This window comes from Lipotes vexillifer, unplaced genomic scaffold (genome assembly GCF_000442215.2).
Source record: "Lipotes vexillifer unplaced genomic scaffold, Lipotes_vexillifer_v1.1 scaffold584, whole genome shotgun sequence".
NCBI classification, from domain to species: domain Eukaryota; kingdom Metazoa; phylum Chordata; class Mammalia; order Artiodactyla; family Lipotidae; genus Lipotes; species Lipotes vexillifer.
The window spans coordinates 2,417,510-2,434,231 of NW_006783036.1; the positions used below are offsets into that span (position 1 = coordinate 2,417,510).

The 16,722-nt window shown below is 54.2% G+C and overlaps 2 protein-coding genes across 8 annotated transcripts in view; one reads left to right on the forward strand and one right to left on the reverse strand.

Annotated features, from left to right (window-relative positions):
* The window catches only part of MOK (MOK protein kinase), a 66,593-nt gene extending 64,021 nt beyond the window's left edge, over positions 1-2,572 (forward strand). The window contains exons 11-13 of the mRNA XM_007455657.1: positions 629-829; positions 911-977; positions 2,352-2,572. Of these exons, the coding sequence (XP_007455719.1) occupies positions 629-829; positions 911-977; positions 2,352-2,572 (489 nt within the window). The remainder of the gene's footprint in view (positions 1-628; positions 830-910; positions 978-2,351) is intronic.
* Positions 2,573-5,248: 2,676 nt separating this feature from the next.
* Positions 5,249-16,722, reverse strand: part of WDR20 (WD repeat domain 20) — a 66,688-nt gene continuing 55,214 nt past the window's right edge. For 5 of the 7 annotated variants that reach the window (XM_007455624.1, XM_007455622.1, XM_007455619.1 and 2 more), the window contains one exon: positions 14,512-16,435. In XM_007455624.1, coding sequence (XP_007455686.1) covers positions 15,158-16,435 — 1,278 coding nt within the window. In that variant the 3' untranslated portion in view covers positions 14,512-15,157. Of the gene's footprint in view, positions 5,300-14,511; positions 16,436-16,722 lie in introns of those variants that run through there. The other 2 variants (XM_007455623.1, XM_007455621.1) reach the window with 1 other exon arrangement.

The window sequence follows — 16,722 nt, forward strand, 5'->3', positions numbered from 1 at the left end:
GGGGGACACGGGTTCATGCCCCGGTCCAGGAAGATCCCACATGCCGCAGAGCAGCTGGGCCCGTGAGCCACGGCCGCTGAGCCTGAGCGTCCAGAGCCTGTGCTCCGCAACGGGAGAGGCCACAACAGTGAGAGGCCAGCGAACCGAAAAAAACAAAACAAACCAACAAAAAAAAAAAAACAAAAAAACGAATGGTGGGGATGGGTTTCAATAAAACTGTGGACCCTGAAACTGGAGTCTCATAATCACATGCCGTGAAATTTTCTCCAACTATTAGAAGATGTGAAATCCATTCTTAGCGCGCTGGCCACACAGAAGCCGGCTGCAGGCCGCTTTGGCCGGCCTCGGGGAATCCGAGCGGGAAGCGCCACCGTGGCCTTGGCCCAGGGAGCTGCACGCGCGTCAGCGCGGCCTCCCCCGCTGTCCACCCTGGCCCCGGCCCAGGGAGCGGCCACCGCACTTCTAGGGGGCTGGGACGTGGTACGTGTTGTCCAGTCACCACACCGTCACACCTCACGGTCAAGAAATTGTATGAGGCAAAAGTAGTACAAAAGAGCCCCTTTTGCTTTTCCTAATTCCCACAAAGGGGAAGCATTGTATGTTCATCTGACCTTTGCTTTACTCCTAGAAACAGCCTCTAAAGCAAGAGGAGGACCATCCCAGGAGACACGGACCAGCCCACGTGATGGCACTGCCCAAGCTCAAGCTGTCGGGAGTGACCAAGCAGCCCTCGTACTCAAGCCCGGCGCTGCAGTCAGTGTTTGCCCCCGGAACGACCCGGAAGGTCCCGGTGCTGAGACCCCTAAAGTGTGTTGGCCCAAACCAGAAGGTGGGAGTCCCACTGGTTCCCCTGGCGCCACGCTTGCGCCCATCCCGGCCTCTGCTGAGTGTCTGTCACTTTCTTTAACAGACAGACACACAGAAGGACATCCAGCCTAACCTGAAACAGTACCACCGGCCCACAGTAGAGCGGAGAGGTGGAGGCTGCTGAGTGGCGCTGCGGCTCCCGTGCTCGGGGCGGCTCCCACCCGGCCGGGCCCCAGCAAGCGCCCCGGGAGAGCTGCCTCCAGACCAGCACCAGCACCTCGGCTTGGAGCCCACTGGCCCGAGGCTGCTTGCATCCTTAAGGCAGCCGTACTGTATGTTCCAGTCTCATACCTTTGTAAAATCACCTCATTCTAGGGTTTCGGTTCATTTCTGTAACATAAGAATTTGGGGCAGGGAATATTTTGTAATTTTTTATATGAATCAAAACAGAAATTACACTTCGTTATGGATTATTTAGGCCCGGTTTCACCGAGGGCTCTGCACACGGTGCCTTCCTTAGTGCATCCATCACCAGCAGTGACCTAGCACGTTTGGCTTCCAGATTATACCATTGGAGACCCCTGATTTTTATTAAACAGTAAGCTATCATTACAGTGTTGCATCTTAATATATTCTGAGTTAAACACGTGTCCTGATTATCCATTCCTTATTCTGACTTTTGTGAGCGTATCAGGGGCATTGACTTTGTTGGGGAGACTTCGGTGCAGCTTCACTGTCCACTTGACCGTCCACTGAGGAACGACGCGGGCTGGCGCTCGGCCCTCGGAGCCCCCGGATGCGGGCCGCGGGCAGGTCGCCGGTCCAGCTCCCAAGGCCCAGCTTCCTCCGTGAGTAGAGGCCGCTGCTTCCCGATGGCCTGCAGGCGTGCCCAGCTTCGTTTCTGGGGTGCCAGCAATAAGCGGGCACAAGAAGAAACCTGTTTCCCGTCGGGGAGGGAGGGGAGGTGGCAGAGCAGCGGTGGCGCCGGAAGGGGCAGGGCAAGGGGCCAGGAGGGACAGGACTAGGGGCTGGGGGAGGTGGACGTGGCCCCGTGGCGGCGGGGGGTGGGCAGGCCGTGGCCAGCATTTCCCGGTGCCCGGGAGAGGGGGAGCCATGGGCGCGGGCGCGTGCGGGCCCAGGGCGGGCAGAGCCGGTGCACGTGGGGAGACCTGGGGGGCTTCGGGGACGCCCCGGGTGGAAGTGGCGTCGGGGCAGGGCGGGCAGAGGGCTGAGAGCGCCGCGTCCCGGGGGCGCTGCGGGCTCGGCGAACTCGGGAGAGGCCAGGGACAGGCCCGCGCTCTGAGCGCGGCTCCAAGTGAGGGCAGGTGCAAGGACAATTTAGGGAAATTGTCACCCCCTTTAAGTATATAAACGCGAAGGGCCTCTCTAAAGTTCTTCGGCGCTGTACCTTTTTGCGAAGGAACCCCCCTCCCTGTGGGCGTGGTGCCCTGGGCCCCTGGGCCTCCGCCTCGGTTTCAGGGGGCGGGTCCGCTTTCCTCGGGGGGCCCCTGCGTCCACCAGGTCTCTGTGCCCCGTGGGCCTAGCGACGGGCGGGCGCTGGCCAGGCTCTGGGGGCACAGGAGGCCGCCGGGCCCTGCTGCCAGACCGCTGGTGGGTCTCCATGCACCCCAAACCTGACCGGTTGCGAGGCCGGGCGGCTGGGCCATCTCCGCCTCCCCGGGGCCACTGGAGGGCCCGTCTCCACAGACCCGAGCAAGGGAGCTCCCTCATCACCCCCCCGACTGACGCCCTCGTCCACTTTTGAGACGCGGCTGGGGCCGAGGTTGTGGGCAGAGGCCGCAGGCGGACACCCCAGTCCAAGGAGCCCGGCCCTGCCGGCTGTCAATGTAAACCTGCTCCCGAGAAGACAGAGCAGGGGCGACGCTGCCGAGGGATGAGGGCGCTCCAGGCGAGCAGTAAGAGCCGACGAAGCGTACCGGGTGCGCCAAGCCGACCCTCCGTGGCTTCCAAGAGGAAGGGTGGGGGCCGGCCTGGGGACCCTCTGCCCTGGGCCTGCGGCCGCGGGGCGCGTGCTGGGGGGGCGGGCGGGGTCGGGTAGGAGGCCGGCCGATTTTGGAAGCCATCTTGGACCACTTGGCCAGGGACCAGCCGAAAAAAGAAAAAGATGCGTTCCCAGCACGGATGCATCTCGCAAACTGCACCGCAGAGTAGCACGGAGGGCGGTGGGCGGAGCTAATAGGGCCGGAGCGACGTCAGCCTCGGGGCGCTGAGAGCTGGCCGCGCTCTGGGTCCTTGGACTTTTCACACTGCTGTTGTCCTGGGGCCACCAGGTACCCACCCGTCACTTCCTACAAACAAGCAGGAAGTTCACAGGAAAAGGAGTCGACTCAGAAGAACCGCAAGGCTCAGGACTCTGGACTCGAGTTCCAAGGCGGCCTTTTCTGATCTCCAGAAATACGCGTGGCTTCCTCGTAGGCGTTCAGTGTGATGGACAGCACTTAGAGACCAGTGCTTTGACTAGGACGACAAATAGCCAACTATCTAAAACGTGCTGATGTTTTCATAGGAAGGGCATTCTGAATGTGTCCAACATATAAATCCTGCTTCTTTCACTTACAGCGAGAGGGTGTCCTGGTGTGCGGTGCTTTCCACCTTTCGCGAAGGCTCCTCTGCCCCGTGACGGGGGCTCCCCGTGGCGCAGCCCTCCTGGCCCGGCGGCTGGTGAAGAACTGGCTCCCTGACCCTCCTCTCCTCTGAGAAGGAAGCCACGCCCCAGGCTGATGAGAATTTTTCTGCAACAGTAACATTATCCTGTTGCTACGTTCACAGAAATGATGGAAATGGAGCGTGGACACGTCTTTTCTAGCCTAAAATCACTTAGACGCGCCCCAGTTTATTGGGATCACTTAGAGAAATGTGTTTTAGGCACTTCGTGGTTTAGAGTCTGACCACATAAAAAGGCCTTCAAAGGGTTCAACTGCGTATGATTTTTTTCAATTGAGAAAAGTTCCTGTACTTGGCAGCTACACTGTCATGATTCTAGTCCCCTGTAGCGCCTACAAGTAGGCGTGGGCATGACCAAGCTGCTCACCAGCTGGCTTCAGCCAAATAAAAATCCCATGTAATTGTCATCAGCCTTTTTTTCTCTGCATCCTTAACAAAGTAGTTTCACACTCACCGTACAGAGTCGTGTGTGATCTTCCAACAACAGAAGGTGGACTCGTGGACTTGAAGCTGTAAGGAGAAAACTGTTCCCTGAGACCGCAGTCCACACGCATGGGCAGCTGCTCACAAAGGCCGAAGATGGGGAGACAGCAAGAAGTGGCCAGAGAACCGCAGGGCTCTCCGGACGAGCCACGGTCTTGAAGAGCCTGCCTCACATCAGGGCTGCAAGGGACATGGTGTAAACATTTAATTCAACAAAAACAATACAGTAAAAGTTGAGCCAATTTAACAGAAGATAAACAAATGGTATATTCAAGAAAGTTTTAATATCAATTTTTTTGTGAATTAGAAATATCACTCTTAGAAGATGAAAAGTACTACTGAAGCGACCATTTCCCCAATTGCAGAATGACATTATTTATACATATAATCCAGAGCCGACTGCATTGGAACAAGAGTGTTAAATGTTAACAGATTAAAAAGGTCATCTTCACGCCACACCTTGGAGGCCCACTACACCCATACTCAAAGTTATTATTTTTTTTTATTTTTATTTTTTTTGCAGTACGCGGGCCTCTCACTGCTGTGGCCTCTCCCGTTGCGGAGCACAGGCTCCGGACGCGTAGGCTCAGCGGCCATGGCTCATGGGCCCAGCCGCTCTGCGGCATGTGGGATCCTCCCAGACCGGGGCACGAACCTGTGTCCCCTGCATCGGCAGGCGGACTTTCAACCACTGAGCCACCAGGGAAGCCCTCAAAGTTATTTTTTAACAGCATTAAACTATTTCAAGTGCAAACAATTTTTTAAAACCTATGCGCGCAGCATCCGTCTTCCTGAATTACATATTTAAGCCAGAAAGTAACAACTTGCTTGATGAGCGCATTCCAGGTTGTCTTCTGACACCTAAGGTGTTAAAAAGAAAATCAACAAAAACAGAGTGAAGTGCTATTTTTAACAGTTGGATTTACGGGGATTTCTTGTCCAAGAAACATTTTATTTCACACTATGTATATATGTATATATTACATAAATGTATATAACATTTTTATTACATTAAGTTTTAGAGTAAAAAGCAAGAAAATCTCATTTCTTATTTTCTACTGCAGCCCCAAGAGAACGATTTAAAAATGGAAACAGCTTCTTTGGGTGAGTGGCGCCAAGCCCCGCGTTCCTCTTCCGCGCTGCTCTCCAGGCGGGCGATGCCTGCCTGCGGCCGGGGCCTGACGCCCACGCGGCTCACGTGCGGCCCTGGGCTCCATCGTCGCTCCCTCAAGACCCGGTGCGGGGTGAGAACCTCCGAGCGGGAGCGGGCTCGCTACACTATAGTCCCACCTGGAGAACTGACCTGGTTTGGGGCTATTAAACCCTGCAAACAAAGCAGTTTACATTAATCCAGCAAAACACGGGGCCGCGAAGAAAGTCACAGTCACTCATCCTTTCCAGCAGTTTCACAGGAGCACAATTAGCTTTCTGTTGGTTTGGAAGCCAGGGTTTTAACAGCCCCTCCGTGTCCATCTACTTAATTCCTAACTCATCGGAATCCTGAGCCTGCCCCGCCCCCGCACCTCGGGTGTCACGCTTTGGGCAGGGCTGGCCTGGGGGAGAGAGTGGTCTCTCAGGGCCAGGGTTCCTTGGAGCATCACTGCCCAAAGGCCAGGGGCACCTCCCAGGGGGGCTGTTCACTGCCCTCCCCAAGGGTTGCAGCTCCGGGCCACAGAGGGGTCCCCCCGGCTCCGAGGCCAGCTCTCCCAGTGAGGCCAGACAGCTGCACGCCCAGTCCCCCAAGGGCCGGGGTGGCTGCCAAGGACAGAGTCTAGTGGCATTTTTGAAGAGGAGTTTTCTTTGCTCTCTCTGATGGGTGGTGTGATGGTGGTGCCCCTCTGGCATCAGCGCCAGCCCACCGGGCCCAGCAGGCAGAGAAAGCAGGATCCAGTCATGTGGGTGGGGAGGCTCAGGACAAAGGCTGCCACTTGGCTGCGGTGGATCTGGGGACTCTCTGCACCAGTAAGGGGTGGTGTCTGTCCCTTTGGGCTGGCTCCTACGGAGAGGCAGGAGGCTGTCACGGATTTCTTGCAATACGGGCGTGAGCTTAGGTAACCCTGAAGGGTTTTACCTCTTGTACAGCAAAGAGCACTTACATTTCCCTGCATTTGCTGGGATGCACGTAGTTCCAGCACAGTTTGGCATTCATTTATTAAGACAAATTTTAAGGTTACAATATTGCAACACTGAAGCTACACATTTTCAGTTCTGTGAACACAAACATCCTTAAGCTGTCCCCCAAAATGCTGCACACAGGACACGCCTTTAAGCAAACATGGCTGCGTTTTCACACCTGGCCTTGGGAGGACACAGATGAAGGGTGACGATCTGAAACTGACCCTCAGCTTCGCCCACGCCTTGTTGGAGGGAAGCCGGGAAGCACTCGGTCCCGCTCCAAGTCACTTTATCTCCAGTTTCTCACCTTAAACCCGAAATCCGTTCATCTAGGCAAGATCAGGAAGCAGGGGCGAATGGATCTTAGCAACTCGCCCCTGCTCAGAATCTACAGGAGTGCTTTCCCTTGACCTCGGAGTTACTGCTGGAAAGGCACACAGCCCTGTCTGATCTCCACGGCGATGGGCAGCTTCTCACTCAAACCCCTCAAGACGGCATGGATGGAGCCTGACAGAAGAGGTAAAGCTCTGGCCGGCCCGACGGGAGAGAGGAACTCTTTTGGACACTGTGCCCATCCCGGCCCAGTCCACAGAGGGGAGGACAGCTGGTTTACCGCCTTGGTGATGAAGGGAACCTTTGGCCAAGTGAGGAGAAATGCTCCCCCTGCGTCTGAACTGAGCTGCAGTGAGGCCGCCAGGCCCAAATTCCTGTCTATCGCGGACAGTCTGGAGGGAAGAAGCCTGTAACATCACAGAGGTCTAAGGTGTCTGAAGCAAGGGCACTCTGACTTTGGCGGGCCAGCCACCGGCAAGGAGAGGGCGGCCCGGGACTAAGCTCCCCGGGGTGAGCAGAGCAAGGCCTCAGGATCTGCTCGGTGCCCCGCACGCAGGCCAGGAGCCTGTCGGGGGGCGAGGCCTGACCCCTGTCCTCTTCCCAGAGATGGAATTGTTCTGCAGGACAGACACACCGTGGAGGCATTGGGGGAAATACCACTGTTCAAAAGAAAATGTGAAGAGCAACCTTACTTCTGTAAGCCTGTGCTTTAGTTTCGAAGTTGCTGGGTGATGATGAGAAATATGGAAGACACACTTGCAGGCCTCCATCGAAGACTCCAGAACACTCTTAGGGGGAAGCCTGGCTGGACGCGTTAACCTAAACGCACAGTTTGGGGCAGGTTTTTCAGCGAGGAGGACCCGCCGCCGTCTGCCCCGTTGCGGCTGCCCGTGAGGGCGGCCTGCCCTCTGACTGCATCCTCCCTGATGACTTTCTCAGGGAGGATCAAGCGCCTGGCCTCAGAGACCCTGCTGGCTTCCAGCTGTCCGGGCAGCATGGTAGCTGCTGGTCCCTCCACCTGACTCCGGACAGCTGGCAAACAAGGGCTTTACATATATCACTCAAGCAAAAGATTTCTCCAGCCAAGAACCTGCTTAATGTCCCGTTACCCGCCCAGGAAGGAAGCCTATCACAGAAATAGTGGCAGCTCTTGGATCTAATATTTAATAGGTTGTTCTGTTCTCACCAGAGTTGCCATTTTATTCCTGCTAGAGATTTCATGTGAAAATTGATAAAATACCCCAGCTCTTAGTTTGGGTTTGATTATAATTTATAATACTAAGCTAACAGAATTAAACCTTGTTTCATAAGAACGTATATATAGAAAAAGTAATATTTCGGCTAAAAAACAATTTACAACAAAGGAACATGTCTTTGTTCGTGGGTGCTGCCAAGATCAGAGACTCTGACAGCAAGAAAAGACCGTGAGGGTCTCAGAGGCCCTCGTCAGAGAACGGCCTCGTCCTGAAGTCCCGCTGGGCCCACGGCAGGCCTCCCCATCCGACTCCGGCTACCATGGACACGTCTGGAAATGTGTGAGACAGCAGACCCTCGAGAGAGTGGTCGTGGGATGGGCATCCGGCGCGGTTCAAAGCCTGGTCAGTCGACTCCCAGAATCACCCTCTTCACCCCAGACGAAAGCGACGTGCACACTGGCCCCGGGACAGGTCTTGCTGCAGACTAGCAGCCTCTCGAGACCGGCAGAGGAGTGCTAAAGGAGGAGCTCAGCGCTGCTGCGGCCCTCGGCCAGGTCAGCCTCACCTGGAGGGGTGGCCCTGCACCTGCCACAGAGCACTTAACCCTTGAGGCTCTGGTTCAAGGCAACCTGCCAGGAGCTCCCCCGAATTATCTCACTTCACCCGGAGACTAAGAGGTAAATATTTGCGAAGTGAGGCCCTTTTAGAAACGGTACACAAAAGATGCGAACCTTCACCTGGCTAACTTCCTCAGGGCCGCTTCTAGCTATAGATACATTCTCCTTATTTCATCCACAAGAATCCCGCCACTCACACTGTCCAGGCCGCTGCATAAAAGAACCATAGAAGAGCTGGACAGAGGACCTCCCATTTCATTCCAAGGCGCGTGAGGCCCGGACTCAGTGAGCCAAGTTTAGGAAGTGGGTGTGGGCTGGGAGGGGCCCACTCCACGGTGCGTACTCTGAGCCATTCTCTGAACATCTGGACCCCTCCCTGCCCCAGACCCACTGTTCACCGTGGCCTGGGACCTTGGCTCCACTGGGCAGCCGCCCCTTTGCCGGCCCTGACCTGCCTGGTGACTGGCCACACTGGCGGTGACACATTTCCCCAAAGAGGCCACTCAACCTGGGAAAAGTCACCCAGGGAAAACGATCGTGGTGTTTGCAGACATCTGCGAAAAGGCTTTCTTAGGGCACAACCAGTCAAGGGCTCCTGTGAGAACCATGCTGGGTAAGAGAGCCTCGCCCACGGCCTGCAGGCCCTCCCGCCGGGTGACCCGCTGTGGCTCTGACATCCTCTCTGCAGGCCGGGACCTCCAGTATCTTCTAGCTTGAGTCCCGTCATGGGGCATCCACGTGAAGGCTGGTTTAGAGGCTACCGACACTAGAGGGGGTGGGGCTGAGCACCCCTAGATGTTCTTTCTGTCCCTTTCAAGAGATCTGCTGGTCCAGAATCGACTGTTTCAAAAGGCAGCCACAAGTGGGAGAATGGACTTATGTTTTCAAGGTGTACAAACTAGTTATCTTTAAAAGATCAAAATGCTGTGCATGTGTGCGTCTTTTTAGACTTCCTGTCAACCTACTAGCATTCAGGGCTTAAAATCCCCTCGAGCGCTAAGGAGAAAACGTGCAGCTTCTGTGGTAGTAAAGTCCAAGTAGGTCCCTCTGAGGGCGGAGTATCGGACCGTCTCTTCTGCTCTGGCAGCTTCGAGTCAAAGGCAAGAACCCACACACCCTGCAGCACGGGCGGCTCAGGAGGACAGCGCGGCCAGGAAGATTCTGGAGTCCACCGAGAAGGACAGGCGGCCAGGAGGGGCTTCCAGAGGCTTTGCCAGCCCCGAGCTTCAGGCCCAGGCGTCTCATGAAACAGCAGGGACGCGGCGGCCGAGTGGGAGCAGCAGGGCCTGACGAGGCCTCTGTCCCGGGCAGCTCGCCGCTGCCCCCACGAGCCCCGGGCGGAGCATGCGGGCCGAGGCCTGGAACTCTTGCCGTGAAGGTTCTTTCGGGGCTGGAGGCGCCGGCGCTGCTGAGAGCGAGGGGCGGTCCAGAGCAGGACAGTGCACATCGCTCCTGCTTCCCGCCCCGGGAGGACCGGCTCCCACTGCCCCACTCACGGGGCTCGTCCTGCACCGGAGCCTCGGGACCTGGGCGCGAGGCAGGACCACCTCCACGGCGATGACAACGCCTCCCGCCTCCGGCAAACGGAAAATGACAAACCCTCCCCAGGAGAAGAGCTGCTACAGCGTCGCCTGCCCGCCACCTGGGAACTCAGCACGCGCTCCACACTGAACGGGCACCAGCTCGGCCGCAAAGCCAACCCACGGTCCTTCCCCACGTGGGACTTGGCTCAGAGGAAGGTCACAGAAAACAGTGAATACCTCCCGTGCTCAGAACAAACATCTCACTTAGAAAGCTTCTAATTCGGAAAAACTCAGAATCAGTAATAAGAGGTAGCAATTCCTGGGGCTCTTTGTTCTATAAACATTAACAAGGACCTTGATTTTACAGCATTTAGAAGCTTTTCTTTTTTGGTTCACTGAGATTTTTTTAAAGCTCAGATGTGAAAGTGACTACTGAAAATTTATCTACATTTACAATTCATTCACGCGTTTATTTAATGTCATTATACAGAGGACAACCCCAAAGTTCTTCAGAATATCAAGTATGTAGTAAGTCTCTAGCTGTGACAGTGACAAGGGAACAGCTAAAAACCAAGGCAGTGAAACAGAAACACGATTTTCTTAAAATTATAAAGTAACAATACTGATATTAAAGCTTCATTAATTATTACAACAGTTAAGAACTTAATTTACCAACATTTCGTGTTAGGAAGGCTCTTTATGAAATTTATTCAAGTTTTCAAGAAATTAGATGAGAATGTAAAAAAGGAAATACATATGAGTTTTGATTTTCATTAAGGGTAAATAGTCATACAATTTTATACAGTGTCACCTAACACAGTAAACTTTAATAAACTTAGGTATACAGAAATCAAAAATGCAGAAAAGTTTTCTTTTACATATTTAACTCGAGCAACAGCGATGTGACCATGACACAAAGTCCACGTAACAGATGCAGCAATGAATAAAAAGTCAGTACCAGTGGAACAGCTTCCCTCTCCTGGAGGGGCTTTTACACACAGGTTTGAACTTGGCTCTGAGTTTCAAAGGGAACAGCTGGATACACGTGCCTTGCAAGGGGAGCCCTGAGCTCCACCCTCCCAGACCGCCCCTCTCACTGGCCAGCACTGGGGTGGTGGGTCTGAGCCCCCTGACTACCTGAACAGGTGACAGTCCCAAGCAGCCCAGCGCGACAGGTGTGCTCTGGACAAGGAGGGAGCCTTTGCCGATTGTTCCCTGCCGCGGCGCCCGAGGCGGACATCTCCTCCGGGTCACTTATCAGGCCTACACGTGAATGCGGAAGAAGGAAGCCCCAGGAGTGGACACGCCCGGCACAGCGGGACGACCCGCACGGGAGGCCAACCGCTGGCCCTCGTTCCCCTACGCGCAGGGGCCGCGGCCGGTCACCCTCGGCCAAGCCCTCCCGCAGGGAACAGGACGCGGCGCGCCGTGCGTTTTTCCTGGGAAACCGCGGTCGACCTCTGCTTCTAGTTCCTCCTCGGACAGACAGGTCCACAAATGTGGCCTTTGGGTTTTCAAAGGATTCCTTCCACGGTGCTGCCCCGGCCCTTTGGCTCCTCCCCTCACACTCTGAGCTTTTCCTCAGCCAGGAAATCAAAGCTCTCCCGCCCAAGCAGCGGGTAACGAGAACCTTGTACACGGGTGCGGACATCGATAAAGCCGCTTCACCAACTCCAGCGCAAGTTCAATACTTGACAATTTCTTAAAAATTCAGGATGCACCACAGGAAGTGGGGGAGTCGGGGAGAAACGGCCGCCGGGCCACCTGCCAGCCTGCACTTGCACTTGGCTGTGGAGCCCAGCGGTGGACCAGTATACTGGGGGCACGCGTGTTACACACCTGTAAAAACTGAGAAAGCTTCAGGGCCTTTTGTCCCTCATCGTTTCTGGATGTCTGAGACAATAATCACTGCCATAGCTTATCCCTGTATTTCCACTCCTCTCTTTTTCTTTCATTAAGGCATTTATCCTTAGTCCCAAGTCAACGGCTCACAGGAGAACCCTTCAAAAATGTTAGAAGGTCCAGTCAGCACAAAAAACAAAACTGAGATTCTTTACCACCATTTAAATCAATTTAGAATCCAAAGCTACTGGTTATTTTTAAAGAGTCTGCCTACTCCCTCTTCCACATTTGCCTTTAAAAGAAGGCCAAAAATAAAAATAAAAATAAAAAATAAAATAAGAGGCCAGGTTTTCCAAAGTCTTCCCACCCCAGCTCTCCCAGCGGAGGAGAAACAGAGAAGGGCTGGCTGGGGCTGGGGCAGCCAGTGGGTTCAGAAGCCTGCATCGCCCAGGTCACAACACAAACCCAGCTCTGGAATTCCCAGAAGCTTTAAGGGGCGGGCCAGGGCAGGGCAGGCAGAGAAGACCCCACAGCCTGGCTAGTGCCCTCCGAGGGGTCCTGTCGCCGCAGGCGGGCAGGTGGGCAGAGCCACCTCTTGTTGTGGGGGGAGCAGCTCGGCTCACGTGCTACCCTGAGCACTTTACTTCTCTGCTTTTCATCGATGCGTCTCAGTGCATGGTGGAAAAACCGTGCTGAGCGAGTAGGAATAACCTCTTCCGGCCACAAGCTGTTTTATTCCGGAGGTTAGGTTAGAAAAGATACTCTTGCTCAGGATAATGTTTAAGCTGAAAAACTGAAAAGTTTCAATGAGGAAGCTCAAAATGTGGGGAGAAAACTACAAAAAACACTCCCCAGATTTCCCTTAGTGGCCACGGTGCCTTATATACCTGCGACTGGCACCCTGGAACCCCTCGAAGCAACCCCCCTCCTGACCCCGGTCTGCAGGAGCCCTGGCGGCCCCGAAACAAACCCGAGGGGGGAGGGGAGGAGGCCCCCTCTCCTCAAGCTGCCGGCGACTTTAGTCCTGGTCTTGGAGAGCACCTCGCGCTCTGCCCTCCTGACTGCGGGAGAAGGGTGCTGCTGGCTGTCACAGAAAGGCGGAGGCATCAGAGGGGCAGAGTGGGCGGAAGCAGCGTCGCCCTCCGAGCCGGGCCGGGCCGGGCCGGGCCAAGCAGCCCCTCCCCGGCACCTGACACCCAGCCAGGGCCCCAGCCAGACATCAAGGATACACTCACCAGCAGCAGCTGGAAGACCGAGGCTGTGACCAAGCCCCAAACCCCAAACTGTGCAGGGACCACGGTGGTTTAATGTGGGGGCGGCGTGGAGGAGATGGAGCCCGGCTCCTACGAGCGCGTTGCGGGGCTTGTTTTTTAAGGGGCCAGTAACACCCTCCTCTTGCCTCTCCCATCCGTGCTCCCACCCACAGACCGCACCCTGGGTAAGCTGCCCCAGCGGAGGCTGAAGGACAGAAGGAACCAGAAAGCAGCACACACACACCCCCCACCCCCCACCCCCGTCACACAAGCATCAGCTACACGGGCCCCACCCGTGGCTTTCCTGCCCGCACTGAAGGAGCACAGCACTCAGAATTGGAAGGTCGTGCGCGACACACTCCCCCGTAAAGGCTACTTACCTGGGATTCAGCCACTTGGGCCAAATACAAAGTCCTGAATTTTGAAACTGCATACTCAATGCCTCAGAAGCATTTGAAACTGAATTTCTAAAACTATGCAGGTACATAAAATTGCACATGGAGTGCTGGTTCCTGCTCTCCACCTGACAGCACAATTTCCTAGCCTCCAAAGCTGAATCAGTCCACAAGCATGGCTGTCTTTGCTACCTCAGATCAGTTAACATTTAGGAACAAAGGACCATACCTTAAAGGCAGACAGGACATTAACATCCCCATGGACCGTGAGGTTCTCACGTGGAAGAACTGTCACAGGTCGCAGAAACCACCACACTAATGAGCACAGGGGACACAGAGTGAACAGCTCGGCCCGGACGCGTGTGGAGCGGGGAGCCGGCCTGGCCTTCCCGGGAGGGCGGCTTTAAGAGCACGGAGCTGCTCCATCAACCAGAGTCTCGCACTGCTGACAAACTGAAGCCTGCAGGTCGGCACTTTGCTGAATCGCGTTCACTACTCAAACCAGTATAAATTATCAGTATCTCTATATTTAATTACAAAGGCGTGCACAACAGAAAAACAAACCTAAGTGACCAAAGTAAGCTAACAAATGAGATCATTATCATCTTGACCCGAAACATATGGGTCAAAGAGCCCTCGCATCCACTGTGAAAACTAGAATTTGAAAAGCAACTCCGTCTGACAGCTGATAAAGATCTGAAGGAATTAAGAGTCGCAGCCATCTGGGCAGAGGGAGAGCCAGCCCTGCCCCCAGCAGCCACAGGCCCCCAGGGGCAGGCGCTGGGGTAGGGGATGGGGCCCCTGAGACAGAGGCCGAGGGCATCCCGAGAATGATCCGGAAGATCCGGGACCACGACTGCCCTCCAAGGAGAAGAGGAGCAACCTGCACCTGCCCTTCCCCTCTGGTGGGAACACAAAACCCAAACGAGGGAAAACCCTGGGGGCCTATCAGTCTTCACAAACAAAGCTGGAGTCTGCCTAGGGCCTGCGGTCATGTGCCTTTTTGACCAAAAAACAAAAAACCAAAACCCACACCAAAAATTAAAAAAAAAAAAAGGAAAAGAAAAGAAAAGCTCCTTCCCCTTGTTGGAAAAAACGTAAGCAAATCACATCCACCATAAAAGATCTTGGCTTGTGTGGCAAGAGGCACTTCTGACAACACTGCTGGCGCCCTCAGCCCGCAGTTCGCGGTAACTGTCCAGGCTCTGAGAAACATGGGTATTTTATTTAGTGCACAGAGTCTCAATCAAAGTGCTACAAACTGCTTCTTTGAAAAAAGATGTTTATTAAACAATTTTAATTGTCATAAAATGACTAAAATGGGTTTTAAAAATTAAGGCTCTTCTCTTTCTGTGGATTGCCAGAACAATGTAAAAATAATATCAATCAACCCTGCTGAACGCTTTGTTCCTAAAGTTAAATTTCATAGATTCCTAAACATTTTATGATTAAGATAAAAAGTTGGACTATAAATGACAATTAATGGCCGTTCGTATTGAACACACACTCTGATCAGGTGTACAATATTCTAATTGAGTAGTTAAGCAAAAATATTCCAGTTAAAGCAGAAATTTTAATTTTAGCATTTTAAAGTCACTGTTTCCCCACACTGTCATGATTTTCCTAAAATCGAAATAGTCTAATACAGGAACGCTAACCTTGGGACTCTATATACTCCCAGGAGGGTGACTGACTTGGCTGGCAATTAGTTTGATTATATTTTTTAAACGTTCTAAGGTGAATTATCAAATGATTCAGAATTACATGGCATGCAGTATCCAAAATTATGGCTCTGATGCATTTAGATTTACATTAAGAATAAGAAGTGTCATTCACATTCATTGTACACCCCGCCCCTCCCGCAAGAAAAAAATCTCTACCTATTCAAGTTCTAGATCTGGTGCAGCATTAAGGATTAAAACTTACCACTTTACCAGGCCTTCCCCATGTGCAAATAAATCCCTCCTGACAAGCAGTGACTATACAGTCTTCAAGAAAAATTAATACAGTCAGTCTTTCATGTGCTATCTTTTTACAGATGAGCGGCTCTAACAAGGGAACGTCTTCCATCCGAGGACACAGGGGCGTCCCCAAGGTTTTAGCTGGGTCCGTTTTGGTTTTAGTAACTAGGTTCAGTTTGTCGCTGCTCTTGCTAGAGATGTGTCCCATGCTATGGTTTCGTTTGTGATCTTTCTCATGGTGCCTGTCCTTCCGGTCGTGTAGTGAGAGCGTCGCGAATTTGCTGACCCCGGAAGCGATGGCCCCGTCCGCGATGCTGCCCTTGCTGCCGGTGCTGGAGACGGCGGAATGCGGGAGGCTGTTGGACCGCGGCAGGGAAGGGGGCACCGAGTTGCCGGGGGTTGTGACGCTGTTGCCAGTGCTTCCGGCAGGAGGACTTGTGGCGTTCATGACGTTCGTGTGCGTCCTTGCTCTGGAGAGGGGCTGGTGGGGGAAAAGGATGTCTTCCGTGAGGTCCCATAAGCAGAGCTGCGTGTCCTGGCCCACGGAGCCGAACCGATACGTGACACTGACGGGGCGGCTCTCGGTCGAGTTCCGCTTGGACAGCCGGGACTGTGTACTGTTTGCTCGGTCTCTCCCAAAGTGAAGGAGGTCCTGGAAGTCCTCGTCGCTGCCACTTAACTCCATAGGGTCGCTCTCGTCCACGCTAGTGGTGTAGGGGTCAAACGCCACCACGCTGACCCAGGATTTGTGCCCGTGGCCCCGCGCGATCACGCGGCAGTCTCCAAAGGACCAGACGGTCACAAGGTCGTCCTCTCCGCCCGTCACGACGTACTTGCCGTCTGGGCTCCAGCACACGCACAGCAAGCCTCCAAAGTAGCTTTTCATGGTGCCGTGCAGCTCCACTGAGTCAAAGTTGAACACCCGCAGGAAGCCGTCCTGGCTCACGCACGCCAAGAACTTGCCATCTGGGGAGAAAGCAAACTCGTTGAGGGCCCCCTCGCCCACCGTCCACTTGAGGAGAGGGTTCCTCGTGGATTTGCTCTTGCAAGTGTGCACGGCAAAGCTCTCTCCCTGCTTCAGAAGCTGGTAGTGGGGGGCTGTGGTGCCACAAGCGTGCTCCACATTATACAAGTACATGTTCCCACTTGAATGGGCTACTAGGAAAAGGCTTTCCGAACCAGGAACCCATTTGACACAGGTTACTCGTGACTTGTCTATTAGTCTCTGTGAAGACAAAGGAGAACAGGTTATCACAATGGAGAAGTTTTAAAGGTCTACTTTTCCAGCAAGAAACCTTGTCTGCTTCTCGGCGAGAAGGGACGCGTCCATCCAGGCACTCCACGTCCTATCCCGCGGTCAGGCCAGCGAAGGCATTTTGGCCCCTTGTGGAATTACCTTCTAGAACTGCACCTGGGTGTCAGGCCACTGGGTTTCACCAAGTCAGTCATTCAGCAAACACTGTTGAGAGCCCAGTATGTGCCCGACAGAATACTATACCAGGCGCCAGGACA